Raw genomic sequence first — 14,536 nt, forward strand, 5'->3', positions numbered from 1 at the left:
TAGGGCACCTTTCATAGCCAACAGGCATTGGAATATGGCACCAAACTAGTAGGTGGAATTTCCCCAGGAAAGGGGGGCAAAACTCATCTGGGCCTGCCAGTCTTTAATTCCGTGAAAGAGGTAATTGTATAGTAATGGATTGACTACTAGACAGTAAAGATGGGGGTGGGAAGGTTGTCAAAGTTGAACACGCTAGAACATGTCTAGCATCCAGAGTTGAAGAGGGACAGAATTTGAGAGTGGAGTCATGGTTACATTTCTGGTTTTAAAATATGTGAGAAATAAAACCAAGATGGTCTGCTGTCAGTGTCTATATAATAGTGGGCACAACCAATGAATCGAGCTGGAGTTCCATTTTAAAAGTCACTTTTTGATTTGTACATATAAATAAAATAAGGGCCTAGATGTCATTTGGTGTCAACTTACCTTTATTTTATGTGGCGAGTGTCAGATATCCTTCATGACTTAAGCTCTTGATAAATAGATCATAAAAACTGAATGAATAAATGGACTGAAGAGCACGCTTTGCTGTATGTGGTGTAAACTCCCTGGAAGATTAACCTATTTTAGGAATCAGTTCTGCAGTTATTCCATTTATATCTCCTGTTAATCTGAATGAAATTGCTATGCACAGAACTGCCGTGACCATAGACTTTTAAACTTCTGATTTATTTTTTGTCATAAATATTGAAATAGATACATTTAAAGAGTTAGTTGCCCAGTGTACTCTTAAGGTTTACCGAATGTTTAATATGCTTTTTGTTAATTTATGTTTAGGCTAAAGAACTAACAGGTGCCACTGCCTCTGTTATATATGTGCCTCCTCCATTTGCTGCTGCTGCAATTAACGAAGCTGTTGATGCAGAAATCCCCTTAATTGTGTGCATTACGGAAGGTATTCCACAGCAGGATATGGTTCGAGTTAAACACAGACTGATCCGTCAGGATAAGGCTCGACTAGTGGGCCCAAATTGCCCTGGAGTCATCAATGTAAGTGTTTGAAACAAACTTTTGTTCTAATGTTTTAGAGACTAATCCATCTTTAGTGAATTTTCAAAAATATTTTCATTGTTTTTTTTAACGTATTTGTTACTTCTACTCTTTTAGCCTGGAGAATGCAAAATTGGTATCATGCCGGGCCACATTCACAAGAAAGGAAGAATTGGTAAGCCTTGCATATTCATGCTGAAGCTGAAATACGTTGCTTTATCAGGTCATGTCATGACATATAACTAAGCAATAAATATACTGTGTAACAAGTTATTAGTTAATTTAGCAATGTCAGTAGAGCCAGATTGACAATTCTGGAGACTGAAGCACCTTATTTTGCCACAGACATTGCTTGAGCAGAAGTAATGCAAGCAAGAGGTTAGAAAGGATTCTTGAGGCAATGTGAGCCACATTGTTTTCTTAAAAGGAACTATGCCTATAAAAAGCATTAAAATCCTCAGGTAAAGAACCAAATTCCGAAACACTTATCTTCTCAACACTCTGAGGGTTTTAAGAGGGAAGGGAACTTATAAGAGGGAGGAAAATAGGCTTCTCACTGAATGTTGATTTGTTTGCACCAATATACCACGTTGATGAGTATGTGATAAATATCTGAATAGGGCACATCAGTGGTTCTCAAACTTTTGTACTGGTGACCCCTTTTTTTCCCCCCACTGTGAGTTGAGGGGTACATTTGACAGAATGTCGGCTCCTAAGAAAGCAAAGTTGGACAGAAGGGATTTGTAAAGTTACTTGAAGATCAAATTGGCTGCCTGATAATAAAATGTCACTGCATCATCCATCAAGAAAACGTGTATGCTAACATTTCTAATTCAGAGGTTAATAATGTGATGAATAGAGTGGTGCGAATTCTGAATTTCCTTGTTGCTCGAGCTGCTTTGACTCGGACAGTTTCAAGCACTGCTAGACGAGATGGACAGTGCTTATAATGACATTCCACTTCACAGCAACATTCAGTGGCTAAGTTGTGGCAAGGTTTTGGTGCGCTTTGTAAACTGTTTTGATGCAATCCAGGCCTTTTTGTCGGAAAAGGGACAAAACTACCCCAAACTGGATGATGACAAATGGCTTTGTAAACTCATGTTTCTAACTGACATCACCGCTCACCTAAACAAACTCAACCTCTATCTCCAGGGTGCAGGGCAAATGGTTGTGATCTTTATGAAGCCTGGAAGGCATTTGTTGTAAAACTAGCAGTTTTTTCTCGGGGTATTCGAACTTTGACTTTCCGCTACTTCCAACACACAAAGCTATTGACGCGTGGCACTGTCAGTGTCAATGAGATTGGAATGTACATGCAAGAACTGGAATCAGAATTTTCTGACAGATTTCAAGATTTCCAGTGTTTTGGCCCAATGCTTTCTTTTCTAATTAAACCTGAAAGGTTCAACAAAAGCAACTTGGATTTGTCTGTATTTCAGTGGATGGGTGTTGAATATTTTGAAATGCAGCTCATTCAATTAAAAAGCTCAGAATTGTGGCCATCAAAGTTTGTAGATCTGCAGAGTTCACTTGAAGCTACCAAGAGAGATCATGGGGCCTCTATTCTGACCTGCTGGACGTCCCTGCCAGTGAAATTTAACTCTTGAAGAAAATGGTGTTTGCAATGCTTTCAGCATTTGGATCCACATACCTGTGTGAACAGGTATTTTCACACATTACATCTGTCCTCTGGCCCTCTCAGAGCTGGTTAACAACTGATCACTCTCAAAAGCCCGTGTGCAGCTTAAAGTATCCAAATACATCCAGACACTGGAAAACTCAGCAAGGAAAATCAAGGGAAAGGATCACACTAAACTGATAAGATCTGCATTTTAATTTAATTTTTTAAATGAAGTGTCTTAAACATTTTAAAAACCTTATTTACTTTACATACAATACTTTAGTTATATAATATAGACTTTATAGAGAGAGAGAGCTTCCAAAAATGTTAAAATGTATTACTGGCACACACAACCTGAAATTAGAGTGAATAAATGAAGACTTGGCACACCACTTCTGAAAGGTTGCCGACCCCTGATCTAGACCATTCCTGACAGGTGTTTGTCTAAGCTGCTCTTAAAAAAATCTCCAATGATGGAGATTCCACAACCTCCCTAGGCAACTTATTCCGGTACTTAACCACCCTGACAGTTTTTTGAAGTTTTTCCTAATGTCCAACCTAAACTGTCCTTGCTGCAATTTAAGCCCATTGCTTCTTGACCTGTCCTCAGAGGTTCAGAGAGAATTTTTTCTTCAAGTGCTTGCTCATGTCCATTCCATATTAGGTGTTTGTGCTCCCCACATGCACCGGCGTCAGAAGTTTTTCCCTCAGTGGTGTCCGTAGTGGACTGGCTCTGGCCCCTTCTGGAGTGGAGGCCACCGGCTCCCCCCATCCTCAGTTCCTTATTGCCACCAGTGATGGTGCTGGAGCATCTGCTGCTTTGGCTAGCCTTTTTGCTTTGTTCAGTGTTACGAATTTTTTCTTGTAAAATAGTTGTACATAGTTAAGTTATCCCTTAGTGTGTTTGACTTGGTTAGTCGTGAATGGGACTTGGGCTAGGGACGGGTCATGCTTTGAGCCCTGCATTCGCTGCAAAAAACCTATGCCCATCAGATCCACATAACAGATGTTTAAGGTGTGTGGGTGAGTCGCATATAAGCAACAAGTGCTGTATCTGCAAGTCTTTCAAGCCTCGGACCAAGAAGGAGTGAAACATCCATGTAAAAACGCTCCTTACAGAGTCTGCTCCAACGCCGGCATCGGAGCAGTCGAGGTCTGACTCTGCCCCGAGCACCGCAGCGGTGGTGCGGAGCACCCCAGGGGTGCCATCAACGGACCGTCACCAATCCCCTTCCCCAGCACTGGCCAAGCAACAAAAGAAGACCAGGAGAGGAAGATCTACGTCTCGCAAGGGGAAGCAGAGGGGAGGAGGGCAGCTTGGCACCTCCAACTGGGAGTCGGGCCCCAGCTCAGGTCAAGCGGTCCAGCCCACCCCAACCCAACCCATGTCTGCCGTGCTTGACAGTGACAAAGACCTTCGTCAGTTAGCGGTCCTGTCAGTGCCTGAGACCCTGCAGGCAGTGCAGGATATCGTGGTGCTACCGGTGCTGCCCAAACCAACTACAGCGGTACCCCAGTCTAAGGGTAAACCCACTTTGGGTCCTTTTTATAGGTCCCCGTCTCAGCGGCACCACTCCCTATCGTGGAGGACGTCCTGACAGCACTCGCCAGCATGGAGCCACCAGGTCGCGAAGGCAGAGAGGCAGGCTCAACGAAGCCTTGACCGTTCTCCAGCCTCAGGGCACAGCCCGCAGGGCTTGAGATGCACCTCGCTGGTGAGCTGGTAAAGGCCTGTAGAGGGAACGCCCTTCCTGGTATCAACAGCACTGAGACCAGACCAGCACTTCACCCATGGCTTGGCACCGGTCGCAGGCCCAAGACAGTTGATCCTAGGTGCGGAGTCAGCCATCAGCTTGCCGGTATGCGTCACTGTGACATGGATCCCCTAGGTTGGGTGGAAGGTCTTCCCAGCGGTGGACCTGCTCCAGCTCCCAGTGCTGCTCCAGATCCCAGTACTGGTCGAACTGTGTAAGGCATAGATCACTGAAATGCCATTGCCGATCCACCAAACGTCGCCAGTCTCAGAGGACCCGCAGAAGGGACTAATCCTGAGCGGAGAGCTCCCCATCGATGTGCAGCGATAGGCACCACACCGAACGTGGTCGCCAGTCCACTCACTCATGGTCGCCTGAGAGCAACCACTCAGCCTCAGTCGCCAGCATGGGCAGGATTCATTGCTGGTGGGCCAAAACCCATCACTGGTGGCTCCCTCGATGTTGGCGGTACCGCTAACTATTCCATGGCCCCAGGGCCAGTGGCTGGCTGCCTGGTACCTGTGGAACCCATGGGGCTTTACCCAGCCTTCACAAGGGCTCAGGTCGGTGGCGGGGGCCTCGGACAAACCATTGGCTTCAGTATCCCGCCCTCTCCCCAAGACAGCCGTTCCTGAAGAGAGAACTCCTCAGGCTCATGTGGATCCCGGGGATCAGCCAATTGGACCACCAATGGATGCATCAGACCCCATGGCACCAGATTCTTCCTCCTTGTCTTCGCCTGATGAGGCGATTGTGGTCCCCCCTCACCCAGTTCCTCAGGATGATACTAAGGCTCATCAGGAAGTGCTGAAAAGAGTTGCCTCTAACCTCACGCTCCAGGCGGAGAAGATAGAGGAACCATCAGACTCTCCCTATTCGATATCCTCTGCTCAATGGCACCGACCAGGGTGGCTCTCCAGATTGTCCATCTTTCCTGAAATGTTGTGCCCAGAACTGGACAGAACTCCAGTTGAGGGTTATTGAGACCCAGGGACCCTGTAGCCGGCAGCCACGTGCTGCTGCTCCTCCAACTCCCGCCTCCTATTTCCCTGGGCCACTTCCTCGTATCCCTAGCATCTTCTCGGCCCTTTGTATCAGGGGCCTCCTCGGAGTGGAGCTCCTCATTGCTCCCCTGACCCTGCCCAGCGCTGCGCTATCTAAGGTGGTACTCTAAGGTAGCCAGTCCTTCCCCAGTACTCCGGGGAGAGACTGACCCTGCTCTGTTGAGCAGCCCTTCTTATATGGCCCTCCCTGTCTCTGATTGGCTGCTCCATCAAACTTTCCCCTGATTGGCTCTTTACAAGCTCTACTCCCATTGGCTGGGTTTTGTGCAGCCTCCCTGAGGGTTGCTTTAACCCTCCATCTACCTGTGTGGGGCAGACACGTTTTGACAACCCAGTTTTAGGTCATGACCAAAGGGTAGTGTGGGAAGCCCTGGGAGGTTAGGTCTTGAAGCTGTGGGTTCGCATTCTGCCTCCATGGAGGAGGCTGCAGCCCACCCCATGCTCACCTCAAAGCAGTTGCTCCTGAGGCTTCAGTCCTGCGAGACTAGCTGGGCTTAGTTTGGCTTCCCACAGTGGTCGCAGTAGTGCTCAGGTTTGGCCCAGCTGCCCTTCTAGCATAATGACTGCATGGAACCAGACATACAAAATTTGAGTGACTGGCACTGCAACCTCATGCACCAAGGCACAATACCACTCCACAAATTTGGTCCAGCTGTCCCCCCATCAAGGGGCCTGGGCCAAACTTGAATGACCCTACTGCCCAAATGGTTGCAATCCCCGGAGCAGGGAGCCAAGCTCAGCCAGTCCTGCTGGACAGGAGTTGCAGGAGCTGCCACTGTGGTGCACACAGTGTACTTATTTAGTTACCCATAATATAGAATATACAGAAAATTTAAAAAATATTTAATAAGCCAGATTTTTTTGTATTAAAACTTATTTATTGGGTCGTGACAGGCCATCAAAATGTACAAGATGGGTCCTGAGCCTAAAAAAGGTTTGAGAACTACTGTCGGTTTGCTTTTGTAATTGGCTCCATGTGTAAAGCTCTACAGTGAGGAGTGCTGTTTTGGCCAATGCTACTGGCTTGTTGGACAACTTTAGATAACTCACAACTGAGTGTCAGGAAAGCCGATCAGAAAGCAAGAGGGGAGGGCAAATCTAATCTTAACTACTATATAATATGAATCTTCATGTGTATGCAAGGATATCTAGGAAGTACTGAATATTCCCTGTAATCTTCTAAAGTTATATCCCTGAACATGTGAACTAATGCATATCCAGAAACCAGCTCATTACGTACAATACTATCAACCTTGTCTTCTTCCTTTTAAGGTATTGTGTCAAGGTCTGGCACCCTGACGTATGAAGCTGTACATCAGACGACACAAGTTGGATTGGGACAGTCCTTCTGTGTTGGTGGGTTTCTTCCACCAAACCTCTTCTGTTAAAGACAGACAGGCGCAGTCAGTGTGTAAGAACCACAACAAATTAGATGTAGAAACTATTGAAAACTATTGAATGCCTTTTAATTTTGGTTAGAAATGTTGCACCTTTTTAACCAACCTAACTCAGGCACTTCGCATCAATAACAATTGCAATTTAGCAGAATATAACCAGCCCTTTCTGTTAACTAACTCTCATTTTCTGAGTTCATCAAAAGCCTGACCAAAACAGTCTTGCATGGAAAACTGCCAATATGCTGGAACCTACTGTGGTTTTAGTTTTATTTTAAGGCACAACACAGAAAATATAGCTTCTTGGGCCAAATTTTCTATTGGTGTAAAAAGTTTCACCTTTTTACACTATTGGAGAATGTGGCACATATTTGTAATTTCTGTTTATAATGCAGTGACACCTTCAGGCCTATCCAGGGTTGGGTCTTGTTGTGGTGGATGCTCTACAAACTTAGGACAATCCCTGCCCTAAAGACATCACGTGTGTTCATGCAATAAAAATCAAGATATGGTGCTTAGCCATAGAAACTGTTTTGAGAGATCAGAGTCCCTTTGAGTGTTTTGGTTTTAAATGATACAAACCTTAGGGTATGTCTACCTTTAAACTGCTAGGTGTGATACCTGCACTAGCTCTGCTTGAGCTAATGCCTAAAAATAGCACTGTGTCCATGGCGGCTCAGGCTAACTGCTAGACTACATATGCAGGGGCTCGGATGGGTTTGTACTTGGGGTGGCTGGCCCAAGGTGCCACAGCAGCCACAAATTGCTATTTTTAGATGTTAGCTTGAGCAGAGCAAGTGTGGGGATCACACCTGACCGCTCAAATATAGCTATACCCTTACTTAAGCTTTATATTGAACCACCTTTCAGTGTTTAAAATTTGTTCATAAAACATTTCATGCCTGCTAGTGGCGGATTATCCTAGCCATCCCTGCTTTGAAGTACAGTGTAGGAACAAAGGTGGTAAAGACAGGTTTTCTTTGGGTTGGACGTGTCAGATTGGCTGCCTGAGATTCTTTTGTCCACAGACTCTGTACAGCACAGAGAGTGGCAATGCAGGCACCCCTCACGCTGACCATTCCGAGCACGCTCCTTAAACCTGACTGCGGGTGAACGGGAGTTGTCACGTCCATTACGTTCTTCTTTCTTTTGCAGAGACTGGCACACAAAAATGAATGTTGACCTAAAATTTTAAAAAGCTCTGACTTGTGTGTATTGAGCTTCCAGACTTGGTGAGCTCTTCATTTTAGGCTATGTTTTCACTGCCCCCCCCCCCATTTTTTTTTTTTTAAACAGTGAGATGATTAATGCAAGTCTGTTACCTTGCCATAAAATACTACAGGTAGTTTTTATGTTGCTAGGTGAGTTCACTATGCCCTCTGCCTAAGGCTCACCAGTTAGCTGCATTGAGGTAAAAATTACCTGTGCCTTGTTTCCACTTGGATTGGACAGTGAATTAATTGTCATTAGTCATCCACTATATTCTTGGCAGTGAAGTCATAGCCTTATTCTAGTGTTTGAAATACCTGCCATACATGTTTGGTTAAGTCAAAACACAGTTTTTAAAAACCTGATTGGGATTGAGAGGATCCCAGCTCTACTACAGGCATCTTGTATGACCTTTGGCAAATCACTTAATCTGCCCATGCCTCAGTTTCCCCGCTGTAAAATGGGATTAATAATTTCTCCTTCCCCTCCCCCCACCACTGTGCACTTTTTAATCTATTCAGATTATAAGAATTTGAGGCAGTGATTGTCTAGTGTTGTGTGTACAGTGCCTTGCAGAGAGGGGCCCAGATCTTGATTGGGGACTCTAGGAGCGAATGTAATACAAATAATAATAGACTGAAATTAAATTGGTTTGTCTTGGTTGTTCATGTTGACATTTACTCATATTTGTGTGTTAATGCCTTTCAGGAATTGGAGGAGATCCCTTCAATGGAACTAATTTTATAGACTGTCTTGATGTCTTCCTGAATGATCCACAAACAGAGGGGATAATATTGATTGGTGAGATTGGAGGCAATGCCGAAGAAGATGCAGCAGCATTCTTGAAGGAAAATAATTCCGTAAGTTTAAGAGAATGTGCCATTCATTCCAAAAGACTCAATTAAATGTGTAGCTTCTTTTAAGCATTTACCACTGTAGAGAAACTTGTTTGAGTTCTCAATTAATAAAAAGCCATTACTAGAAAGTTTGGAAAATGCAGTTAAAGCTAGGGTTTAAAGAATCCCTTGAGAATAATTTTAGGTCACAATTCTGCAGTGCTGCCTGCTAGAAGAAGAGCCTTTGGGTAGCTCAAAGCTTGTCTTGGACCGACTTCAGTTGGTGAAATAAAAGATGTTACCTCCTACATCTTTCGAACATCTTGAGATCAAGATGGCTACAACAACACAGCTTATATTTTAATTGTTTTGTGACCCATATATGGCTTCTCTGTAGAAGAACTGTTTTATATTCATGACTGCTGTTTACATGCACACTTCTTCTGAGAGAAGCCATTCTAAGTATCCTAGGCCAGTGCTTTCATGTCCCTTACCTGCGGGGGTTTTCCAAGTCTAGATGTTTAGTTCTTGCCTCCCCCCAGCTACCCTTTTGAGTACTTGGCCAGAAGTGGCACATTTTTCATGGTAAGTGTCTCTTCTTTCACCACAGGGTCCAAATGCCAAGCCTGTAGTGTCATTCATAGCTGGTCTGACTGCTCCTCCTGGCAGAAGAATGGGTCATGCTGGGGCAATCATTGCCGGGGGAAAAGGTGGTGCTAAAGAGAAAATTGCTGCTCTTCAAAATGCTGGTGTTGTTGTCAGTATGTCTCCTGCTCAGCTGGGTAGCACTATACACAAGGTGAGTTACATAGATGTCATAAGTGATTTGAAATGATGGCATTTAGCCAGTGTAATCAGAACAGACATTTGAAAGCTGCCTTTTGCTTTTGTGTCAGTTTTGCTTCTTCCAGTGAACAGTTACAATACACTGTTTCCTCATTTATGTCTATTTAAAACTGCATCTCAACATGTAGTGGCTCTACTGAACAAAAAAGCCATTAAATAACAGTTGCAGCTGAGCCTTTATTCACACAAGCAACTTTGTGTCATGTTCTCCTTTGTCAAAGCCATGTGGCAAAATTCAGAGAATATTTGGCTCAGTAACAGACTAACACCACTCTTCTTTTACAGCAGCTAAACATCATATGAACCTAAATTGATTCTAGATCAGAAAATACCCTTTACATTTTTTACATTACAAATACTAGGTAACTTTGTAACAATGCATGGACTAACTTATCTTTTTCCTCCATTATCTACTGATGTCATTTAAAGAAAATTATTTTGACTTCCAAAAAAAAGCTAATTCATATCCCTGGGCACATGCATGCAATTCATAACAATCCTGTACCTCATACAGAAGTTTGACTCCTTTCTGATTTCTCCTGCATAGATCTACAAAGGGTCTTGGGCATTGCAACACTCGGCAAATTGCGATGCTGAACTTCTAAGCACCTTGTCGTCTGATGGAATCCACAGCCCTGAGTTAGAGCCTAGGTTCTCTGTACAACTCATGGGGAGAGTTAGGAGCCTACAGATGGGATCCACAAAAGCCAACACACTTAACGAGGAGCTGCCTAAGCTAGGCAGTTGGAAATGTTGAGAAGAGGGGCAGGGATTTCCCTTAAGCACTGGACTATGTGGTATTCTGGTGTTGGAGACTCATTCTCACCTGTTGCAGCTATTCCTCTGGGTACAAATTAAATATTCATTGGGCCAGAGAAAATGATTGATTCTATTGACCAGTGCTTTGGGCACTCACCTGAGAGATGGGACACCCAAGTTGGAATAAGAAAAGGAGTACTTGTGGCACCTTAGAGACTAACACATTTATTAGAGCATAAGCTTTCGTGAGCTACAGCTCACTTCATCGGATGCATGTGAGCTGTAGCTCACGAAAGCTTATGCTCTAATAAATTTGTTAGTCTCTAAGGTGCCACAAGTACTCCTTTTCTTTTTGCGAATACAGACTAACACGGCTGCTACTCTGAAACCAAGTTGGAATGCCTTCTCCACATCGGGCAGACTGGACAATGGAATTTAGATCTCCCAGATGAGTACTCTAACCACAAGGCTGAAAGTTACAAGGGAGTCCCCCCCGCTCCTCCCCCCAACTATTTTGGGTATGCTCAGAATACACCTACTGGTTTGGGCCTTGCAGGTGAGATAGGTGGGGGAATGCCTATTTTTATGACCCCTTCCTCCCCTGGGGGCTTAGGTATGAAACGGGCTCTAGACTGATGTGGCTGTGTGCATGCTCACTGGCAGAAAAGTAGGATGTCTACAGAACTTGAATGGTGGAAGTTTTAGATGCTTGTGGACTTTAGGTGTCTTCAGCATTAGGTGACAGCTGAGCAGGGGTTTTGAGGATCTCTGTGCTGCCTAAAGCTGCAAGTAGGCACCTAAGGCCTTTTTGTGGATCTAGCCCTGATTTTTTCGAAGTATACACAGTCACTTAACATTTATTTTAACTATCTTTGCTTTTCTTTTGTGATAACTGCCTACACTGCACAGCATGTTTCCCCATGTTTATTCCCCCCCTCCACCTCCCCACTGTTCCTCAGACGTTCTTGTCAACTGCTGGAAATGGCCCACCTTGATTATCACCACAAAAGTGTCCTGTCCCCCCCGCTGGTAATAGCTCACCTTAAGTGATTGCTCTGGTTACAGTGTGTATGGTAACACCCATTGTTTCATGTTCTCTGTGTACATAAATCTCCCCACTGTATTTTCCACTGAATGCATCCGATGAAGTGAGCTGTAGCTTACGAAAGCTTATGCTCAAATTTGTTAGTCTCTAAGGTGTCACAAGTACTCCTTTTCTTGTTGCACAGCAGGATATTTGCAAGATATTTAGAAGATTTGCACCGTTTCTACTGTATTTCTGTATACTTTAAAATGGAGGTCTTAACTAAAACTCGGTGAAACTTCTTCAGTAAATAGGAAATTCACCAAAAAATGCATTTTTCAGGTCAGCAAAACTATTCCCAAATTCCAATGGGTTTCGGCTTGGAAAAATTAGTTTTTTCAAAAAGTTGAAACAATTTGTTTTGACCATTTTGAAATTTATCTGAAGAGTTCAGTTTAGTTCCAAACAGAATTTTTTTGGATGTTTTTGGTGCGTCCTTTGGACTGAAAAATCAATTATTAGTCTTAACCATTTCTAGTCATTTCTTTAAAGAGCAGAAATGCAAACTGCTGCTATGCAGCACCGTTATAAGAATTCACTGAAAACGTTAGACCACAGCTGGGGGCAAAAGGAGCGCCTTGACAACATCATAGAATCATAGAATCATAGAATATCAGGGTTGGAAGGGACCCCAGAAGGTCATCTAGTCCAACCCCCTGCTCAAAGCAGGACCAAGTCCCAGTTAAATCATCCCAGCCAGGGCTTTGTCAAGCCTGACCTTAAAAACCTCTAAGGAAGGAGATTCTACCACCTCCCTAGGTAACGCATTCCAGTGTTTCACCACCCTCTTAGTGAAAAAGTTTTTCCTAATATCCAATCTAAACCTCCCCCATTGCAACTTGAGACCATTACTCCTCGTTCTGTCATCTGCTACCATTGAGAACAGTCTAGAGCCATCCTCTTTGAAACCCCCTTTCAGGTAGTTGAAAGCAGCTATCAAATCCCCTCTCATTCTTCTCTTCTGCAGACTAAACAATCCCAGCTCCCTCAGCCTCTCCTCATAAGTCATGTGCTCTAGACCTCTAATCATTTTCGTTGCCCTTCGTTGTACTCTTTCCAATTTATCCACATCCTTCCTGTAGTGTGGGGCCCAAAACTGGACACAGTACTCCAGATGAGGCCTCACCAGTGTCGAATAGAGGGGAACGATCACGTCCCTCGATCTGCTCGCTATGCCCCTACTTATACATCCCAAAATGCCATTGGCCTTCTTGGCAACAAGGGCACACTGCTGACTCATATCCAGCTTCTCGTCCACTGTCACCCCTAGGTCCTTTTCCGCAGAACTGCTGCCGAGCCATTCGGTCCCTAGTCTGTAGCGGTGCATTGGATTCTTCCATCCTAAGTGCAGGACCCTGCACTTATCCTTATTGAACCTCATTAGATTTCTTTTGGCCCAATCCTCCAATTTGTCTAGGTCCTTCTGTATCCTATCCCTCCCCTCCAGCGTATCTACCACTCCTCCCAGTTTAGTATCATCCGCAAATTTGCTGAGAGTGCAATGCACACCATCCTCCAGATCATTTATGAAGATATTGAACAAAACGGGCCCCAGGACCGACCCCTGGGGCACTCCACTTGACACCGGCTGCCAACTAGACATGGAGCCATTGATCACTACCCGTTGAGCCCGACAATCTAGCCAGCTTTCTACCCACCTTATAGTGCATTCATCCAGCCCATACTTCCTTAACTTGCTGACAAGAATGCTGTGGGAGACCGTGTCAAAAGCTTTGCTAAAGTCAAGAAACAATACATCCACTGCTTTCCCTTCATCCACAGAACCAGTAATCTCATCATAAAAGGCGATTAGATTAGTCAGGCATGACCTTCCCTTGGTGAATCCATGCTGACTGTTCCTGATCACTTTCCTCTCCTCTAAGTGCTTCAGGATTGATTCTTTGAGGACCTGCTCCATGATTTTTCCAGGGACTGAGGTGAGGCTGACCGGCCTGTAGTTCCCAGGATCCTCCTTCTTCCCTTTTTTAAAGATGGGCACTACATTAGCCTTTTTCCAGTCATCCGGGACTTCCCCCGTTCGCCACGAGTTTTCAAAGATAATGGCCAAGGGCTCTGCAATCACAGCCGCCAATTCCTTCAGCACTCTCGGATGCAATTCGTCCGGCCCCATGGACTTGTGCACGTCCAGCTTTTCTAAATAGTCCCTAACCACCTCTATCTCTACAGAGGGCTGGCCATCTCTTCCCCATTTTGTGTTGCCCAGCACAGCAGTCTGGGAGCTGACCTTGTTAGTGAAAACAGAGGCAAAAAAAGCATTGAGTACATTAGCTTTTTCCACATCCTCTGTCACTAGCTTGCCTCCCTCATTCAGTAAGGGGCCCACACTTTCCTTGGCTTTCTTCTTGTTGCCAACATACCTGAAGAAACCCTTCTTGTTACTCTTGACATCTCTTGCTAGCTGCAGCTCCAGGTGCGATTTGGCCCTCCTGATATCTTTCCTACATGCCCGAGCAATATTTTTATACTCTTCCCTGGTCATATGTCCAACCTTCCACTTCTTGTAAGCTTCTTTTTTATGTTTAAGATCCGCTAGGATTTCACCATTAAGCCAAGCTGGTCGCCTGCCATATTTACTATTCTTTCGACTCTTCGGGATGGTTTGTCCCTGTAACCTCAACAGGGATTCCTTGAAATACAGCCAGCTCTCCTGGACTCCCTTCCCTTTCATGTTAGTCCCCCAGGGGATCCTGGCCATCTGTTCCCTGAGGGAGTCAAAGTCTGCTTTCCTGAAGTCCAGGGTCCGTATCCTGCTGCTTACCTTTCTTCCCTGCGTCAGGATCCTGAACTCAACCAACTCATGGTCACTGCCTCCCAGATTCCCATCCACTTTTGCTTCCCCCACTAATTCTACCCGGTTTGTGAGCAGCAGGTCAAGAAAAGCGCTCCCCCTAGTTGGCTCCCCTAGCACTTGCACCAGGAAATTGTCCCCTACGCTTTCCAAAACTTCCTGGATTG

General features: G+C 44.8%; 1 protein-coding gene across 1 annotated transcript in view; it reads left to right on the top strand.

Moving 5' to 3' along the window:
• Nucleotides 1-14,536, top strand: part of SUCLG1 (succinate-CoA ligase GDP/ADP-forming subunit alpha) — a 31,512-nt gene that overhangs the window by 14,521 nt on the left and 2,455 nt on the right. The window contains exons 3-8 of the mRNA XM_038400373.2: nt 4-120; nt 778-990; nt 1,108-1,165; nt 6,705-6,788; nt 8,744-8,895; nt 9,482-9,670. Of these exons, the coding sequence (XP_038256301.1) occupies nt 4-120; nt 778-990; nt 1,108-1,165; nt 6,705-6,788; nt 8,744-8,895; nt 9,482-9,670 (813 nt within the window). The remainder of the gene's footprint in view (nt 1-3; nt 121-777; nt 991-1,107; nt 1,166-6,704; nt 6,789-8,743; nt 8,896-9,481; nt 9,671-14,536) is intronic.

This window comes from Dermochelys coriacea, chromosome 4 (genome assembly GCF_009764565.3).
Source record: "Dermochelys coriacea isolate rDerCor1 chromosome 4, rDerCor1.pri.v4, whole genome shotgun sequence".
NCBI lineage: Eukaryota > Metazoa > Chordata > Testudines > Dermochelyidae > Dermochelys > Dermochelys coriacea.